General features: G+C 37.0%; 1 protein-coding gene across 1 annotated transcript in view; it reads left to right on the forward strand.

Moving 5' to 3' along the window:
• LOC109827879 (transcriptional elongation regulator MINIYO) overlaps window positions 1-5,697 on the forward strand; it is a 12,505-nt gene extending 6,808 nt beyond the window's left edge. The window contains exons 7-10 of the mRNA XM_020394903.1: window positions 26-211; window positions 1,910-4,183; window positions 5,031-5,240; window positions 5,339-5,697. Coding sequence (XP_020250492.1) covers window positions 26-211; window positions 1,910-4,183; window positions 5,031-5,240; window positions 5,339-5,494 — 2,826 coding nt within the window. The 3' untranslated portion in view covers window positions 5,495-5,697. The remainder of the gene's footprint in view (window positions 1-25; window positions 212-1,909; window positions 4,184-5,030; window positions 5,241-5,338) is intronic.

Raw genomic sequence — 7,387 nt, forward strand, 5'->3', positions numbered from 1 at the left:
ATTTGGATCAATGTTTTGGATACAGATGGATCCCCTCGCGGCATTAGAAGAATGTCTGCTTTCCATACTTATAGCTTTAGCAAGACACTCCCTTACAAGTGCGGATGCAATTATGAGATGCCCAAGGCTCATTGAAACTGTTATTAAGATATACACCAAGCACGGAACAGCAGAAATTCCAGTTCAGATAAAAGCGATTATCCTTCTAAAAGTGAGATTTTCCCCCTAACTTGAAAGAGATTGGCCTAGAAGTCTTTCATTTATGTGAATGGTATATTTATTCTAGTTGCATGATTCTATGCTCTTACTTTGAGCTATTTGGTTCAGTTCCATCGTTTCAGGTTTGTATTTATGTGTACATGCTAGCATACTACAACTTTAGTGCTGAAGTCGACATGTTTCAGGGCTACCTGTATAGGAATTGAACAAGATATTTATTTACATTTCTGACTTGCTGCTAAGTCCCAGTTCATTCCATCGCTTCTTAATTGCAACATGTAAACAAGTCGACATATAAATTCAAAACCTACTTTGTGTCATATTTAGATGCATTTCATGAGATGTGAACTCTCCTATTAGTTACTTATGTGAGACCTTGTTTCTGTAACTTCCCACCTTCTTCCATCACTTTATTGTTCTCACATTTTATTGCCACGTTTTTCTTTCTTTGTTGGGATCCCTGTACTTTCTCCTTACTTTCATTTCAGTTAAAGTAAGCCATTTTCTCATGCTGTCTCAATATGAACACATATTTCCATAGATTGTTAGTTTTGCCCAGCCTGCAGAGTAGATAAAATTGATTCATCTCTCGGCAAGGAGATAAGATAATGATATTCATCCAGCATATTTCATATAAATACCACATAATTTTTATGTTCTTTTGGAAATAGCACCATTATAAAAAATAAAAACCTCGTTATATCTTTATTTTTAGGCAGTGTCAGCAATAAAGCTAATGATAACCACAAATGTGATTATGGGAAAAAACAATCAAATTTCTTCAGATATATTGGCGTGGCTGTTTTATGATCCATGCATGTATATTCTTTTGTCCTTTTGATTTAGGGGGGACCGCTATCTTTTTGGTTCTCTTTGTATATTTACAGTGTCTACTGTATAACAGCTAGCTGTTCCTTTAGGTTGAAGTTCATCATTCTCTCAGTTCTGAGGCTGTCCAGTAGGATATATATGTCAAAAGTCCACCTGTCAATTATTTAAACTTCACCAATGGAGTTTGCAATTGCATGAATATCACTTCCATTAAACAGTGAATGAAATTGAAGTAAGGCCAATAGCAAAGCCTTTATTCCTAATGATTGAGATTGGTGAACTGAAGTACCTAAAGAAATAACAGTGTAGTTACAAGCAAGTGTCATCTCTCCTGAAAAGGGATTACAACAAAGTGTAACTATGAGTTAAGGCTGCAGTTACAGTAAATTGCTAATCTCACATCAGTACTTGAATTGGTATTGAATTATGACTTTGGATCTGTGCAAGAGAGGGTTGATGGCAACAGTTCATCGATAATGAAAGAGGTTAGCACATTTGATCAGACAGTTTATAAGCTCATAGACAAGATGATTACTAATGAAATATGGAATCTGCCCATACTAATTCCCTAAATGGATAAGTTTCCCGGTCACTCTAATGAAGCTGAGCTAATGAAAAGGTCATGAACCAAACAGTATGGAAAGTCTTCATCTATGGTAAGTTTTTATATGCTATTTTTATAAGCTATTTTATCTCTTGCGTCTTACTGGATCTTGATTTTGTGATCGTGATTGAACATTGTCAGCCATGTAGAGGAGTACCAACTTTGTTTATTGCTTTAGCTGTCTTTTTTAACTGGATTGCAGATTAGTCATGGATTCTCTAATTTATCATACCCTTTATATATATATATATATAGGTCTTGTTTCAATCCAACAAGCAAACCTGCTCGGAGTTTGTGAAACGTGGAATTTTCCAGCAGGCAATGTGGCAATGGTATAGAAGTGCATTTACCCTTGAGCATTGGGTTGAAACTGGAAGGGAGCAGTGTAAACTCACATCCAACTTGATGGTTGAGCAATTACGCCTTTGGAGAGTTTGTATTTGTTATGGGTATTGCATAACTTACTTTGCAGATTTCTTCCCTGCTATGTGTTTGTGGCTGGGTGTTCCCGCATTTGATAAACTAATTGAGAACCATGTTCTTGCCGAATTTGCTTCCATCACAAGGGAAGGATACCTTGTCCTGGAGGCTTTAGCTCAAAGGCTACCAATTCTCCATTCAGTGGATCAGCTAAAGAGACAAGCCATGGATACTTCTGATGCTAACCTTGAAGCTTGGTCTTGGAGTCATGTGATCCCAATGGTCGACTTAGCTATGGGATGGTTAACATTGAAGAATATTCCATTTGTATCTTCTGTTGTTGGTTGTCACAAGAGAAGTATGAATGCCCTTGATCCTTCTGCAAGTTCATTGACTTGGGTGATCTCAGCAGTACTACACATGCTTGCTAGTATATTTGACAGAATAGCCCCCATTGGAACTGATAGAATGCACAATAAATCTACTCATTTACCATGGCTTCCTGAATTTGTTCCTCAAATCAGCCTGGAGATTATCAGAAATGGGTTTCTGAGTTTCCTTGCTCCGAGAGATGTGAAACCTGTAGAGTTCCCTACTGGAGGTGGCTCTTTGGTGGATGGCCTTTGTTACTTGAGACAACAAAGTGATATCGGTGCATCATTATCTTCTGTAAGCTGCCTTCATGGATTATTGCGGCTTGCTTTTTCAATTGATCGTTGTATTGAGGGAGCGAAAAATGTGTGCTATTCTCGGCCCTCGGATGTTGATAGGTCAGAAAGAGCAGGGAAGATATTAGAGGAAGGTGTAGTTAAATGGGCTAAAAATGACTTCATGGGTATCCTGTCTGTTTTCATGAACACGGTTTCTGAAGAATGGCTCTTGGTGCAGTCTGCTGAGACATTTGGCAGAGGAGGACCTGCCCCTGGAATAGGATTTGGCTGGGGTGCCCCAAAGGGAGGATATTGGTCCTTGGATGTTTTTCTAGCACAAATGGATGCACATTTGATCATAGAATTGTTTGAATTCTTATCGACGATTATCGAGGAAGACCTTGCACTTATCGAAGGCATGATGAATTCTGAAAGTTCTGCTAGACTGACCGTTGCTTCACAAAGAATTAATTCTGTTCTTGCAGTATGTTTGATTACAGGACCTAGAGATAGAGGTACCTTGGAGAAGGCACTAGATGTACTGCTCCGAGCTCCTGTTCTCAAATATCTTAGTCTATGTATACATTCATTTCTTCAACGTGGTAAAGGTCGCAAGTCATTTGACTGGCAGTACAAGGAAGTTGACTACGGTTCTTTCAGTGAGGTTCTAAAATCGCATTTCAGAAACAGGTGGATAAGTATAAAAAAGAAATCATCGGTAAAAGAGGACAGAGGCAGCAACAATCATGAGAAACCCAGTAAAAGTAATATTCTTGAAACAATTCATGAAGACGAAGAAATTTTGGGCGCGTCCAAAATTTCAGATGGCAGTTGTTTGCTAATAGAGTGGGCACGCCAAAGACTACCTCTTCCAGGGCATTGGTTTCTTAGTGCAATCTGTAGTATTGGGACAAGAACTACTAGCTTATCTACTAATGTTCGTGATGTGGCAAAGAGTGGACTTTTCTTTCTATTAGGTCTTGAGTCAGTGTCTCATCTTCTGAGTTCTGATGATCAGCAGTCTCCAGTTTCTGGTGTTTCTCTAGTCTGGAAGCTTCATGCCTTATCTATGTCTTTGCATGCTAATATGGATGTTCTTGATGACGAAGAAAGTAGGGATGTGTTTGAAGCTCTACAAGAACTGTATGGCCAACATCTCGAGAAGTTGAGATATAGAGATATTGAACATCCACACAGGAATCAGGAATATCTGAACTTCCAAACACAAATTCATGGAAGCTATACTACATTTGTTGAGAATCTTGTGGAGCAATTTGGAGCTATATCTTATGGTGATATAATATTTGGAAGGCAGGTAGGACTTTATTTGCACCAATCTGTTGAGCAGCCAGTGAGGCTTGCTGCATGGAATGCATTATCTAATGCCCGTGTCCTTGAGCTCTTGCCACCGTTAGAGAAGTGTCTTGGTGAACCTGAAGGATACCTGATGCCTGTTGAGGTTTGGTGTAGATCTCTTAAATTCATCGCCTCTATTTTATTTAGGGTTAATTGCAGATGAAGCCCCTCTGCTATTGCCCAGTTGCTGATAGATCCCCTGTAGTCCTATTGTTGCAGATAGACCCCTTGAGTGAAATTCTTTTGACCTTTTTACCCTTTTGGTCTATTATCAAAAGAAAAACAATTTTCTCTCTCTTGAGGGTAGAAGAGTAAGAAAATATTCACTCAGGGGGTTTATCTGCGACAATAGAATTACAAAGGGTCTATCCACAATTCGTGATAGTACAGGGGGTCTATCCGCAATTAACCTTTTTATTTAAATGGTGATGAAAATAAATATAATTCTCTTACATTACAAGATTTACATGATTTGCTGATATAATATCTTGTGCTGTCTTAAAACTTGTGTATTTCTCCTGTAATCATAAGCAGCTATGTCAAGAACTAAATGTAGTCCTTTTCAGTAACAGCCTCATATATGTCAAGAATTGTGCCTATATTTAGAGACGAAATGCAGTTAATTTCGATTTTTTTTAGTTTGAAATTGCAATAGTTTTTGGTTTTCCTACAATGCCTTTGGGGAATTGTGAAATTTAGGCTAACCATTAAAGTCGTTGCACCCTTGCATCAGCTTCATGGTCTTGGTTGAAATATATGTAGCCTGTCAAGGAAAGATAAGTTCATCTGCTACCTGACATTCATAGAAAGACGAGTCTCTCTTTAAGTTGTTTAGTTCTTACCCGTTAATTGTTACCATACCGCTTACCATTCTGTAACTCGTGGTCAAGCAAGTTGTCTTATCTCCTGTACCTTTGTGGAAGTGGAACTAACTTCTTACCTTTTGCCAGGAAGATGAAGGGATTTTGGAGGCATATGTTAAATCATGGAGTTCAGGAGCTCTCGATAGAGCTACCACTCGAGAAACCATCAGTTTCACATTGGCTATGCATCACATTTCTTCTTTTGTTTTCAACCTTAACGCCTCTGAGAAATCATCATTGCAGCGTAAGTTGGCAAGGTCTCTTCTTCGCAGCTATTTGCAGAAGCGACATCAAGAGGTGAAGGATCATCCGGAGTTGTATGGTAGATTTTGGTTTAAGGTTTGAATAAAATGGGTTTTTAACAAACTTCTGTTTTCCGTTTGAATGTTTTACAGGGAATGCTATTGAGATTTTTTAGATATAAATTGCCCTTGCCAGATGCGCAACTGTACGAAACTGAAAGCGGAAGAAGACTCGATCTATTGAAGGAAGCTTGTGAAGGAAACTCTTCTCTTCTGTCTGCAGTAAACAAGCTAAAGTCTGCTGTATGAGAGTGTTCAAACTTGTGAATGCCATGCCTTATATAGATTATATCTATTATGGCAATTTTGGACTGCTCCGGTTTGACACCGGCTGTAAATGTTAGTCTAGATAGAACACCTTGAAGGGACTTTATGTACACTTGTATAATTTACATTTACTTATTTCACAATTATTGAAACAGCTAAAATCTGCCAATATGATTTTCTGCCAAGAGCTCTCTCTCTCTCTCTTCTTTTTTTAGTAAATTTATAAGTTGTGCTTTTGGAAACTAAGCAGAACATTACTTTATGATGGATGTATAGGCTAAAAAGAGCACTATCGTATGACATCTCCCCACTGCAACCGCAAGAAGATCCCCCTCTCTTCTTCTCCAACAGTTCATTAACAGTGAACTCATTTCCTCAACAACTTTTCTACCATTAAAATCTAATTTATTATTTATTCTCCCCCAATTAAAACCTAATATTTTCACATCAACTCATTTTAAGGCGATTATACACGATGTTATCTAATCTTAGATTTTTCTAGATTGTATGGCTAACTATCGAATGAGAAAATCAAACACAAAAACATGATGGTTGCAAATCCCCACACTCACACTTCATACATCGACACTCAATACCTAACTTGAATATACAAATTCAAATAGTTTAAAAAATCAGGTTTTTAACTATCCGCTGATGTTATCTCTTCTCAAGGTGCAATTTTCACAAACCTATAGGCAACTAGTTTGCACCTCTTGAACCCACCACCTTCTCAGCTAAAACCTTACCATGTTGATTGAGACAAGCGTATGATATTTAAACTCTTAAATCCCACGAGTTGCACGTGTAATCTTTAAGGGCATAATTATTACCATCTACAGTCAAAACATTATCACAAGAGTGATCGTAACATGTAGCCCACACCATTGTAAGGAAACTCATTTTCATATTGATAATAGATTGGTGTTGAGTTTGGGCTAAAGACTCAATTTCAAAAGAAAAATCGTATTTTCATAATTTTGGTTTAACTAGATAATTATGAAAATGTAACTCAAAAATACTAAATAAAATATTGAATATACTCAAAACTTACTAACGAAGATGTTCACAAAGTTTCAACATCAACGGAACGGAAGTCATATGAAGAAGTTGCGGAATCAAACGACTCATTACACAAAATAAAACAAGATGTGCATGTTTTCAGGCATTTGAATCATCAAACCAAACATATGGATTGTGAACCAGATGTTTGACATCTAGGACTGGACATTTGATCCTGAACGACAGAGAACCAAAACCAGAAAAAAATGAATGCAGAGACAAGCGAAATTCACTAGATGTCTGAAGCTTGAACCAGATGTCTGAAATATTGAACCAGATGCCTGAAATTTGGATCCAGTAAATTTTTCAGATTTCAACCTAGGGTCTTCTCGTACCTTTCTGATACTATTCTTAGGAATAATTTTCTATACCTTTTTTAATACAAAAATACAAATCTAGCATGCATTGCAATTATGAACATGGATCTTTGGTGTGCAAAAATAAGATTTTCACAATCTAGGATTCGATACGACTTCTTTAACACTTTATAAAACTTGGTATATTCATGGAAAATTAATTATGACAATTATTTCCAATACAAACTAACATAAAACTAGGTTTACTGTTTTTTCTCAGAATTCTATGGTTCTAAGGTTAGAAGAATCATATGTGCATGTTCTATATTGAAATTTCTATGTGTACACGATCATATAGCATACAAGAAAATATGGATTATCAACATGGATGGAAATACATTCAAGATTAAGAATTAAAATATATATAAGAATTCATGGTAGAAGAAAGAAAGTGGGTTCTTGCTTGAAGGTGTTTCTACTGAACAAGATGATCTCGAAGCTGATGAAAGATATGCAAAAA

Source organism: Asparagus officinalis, chromosome 1, assembly GCF_001876935.1.
Source record: "Asparagus officinalis chromosome 1, Aspof.V1, whole genome shotgun sequence".
NCBI lineage: Eukaryota > Viridiplantae > Streptophyta > Magnoliopsida > Asparagales > Asparagaceae > Asparagus > Asparagus officinalis.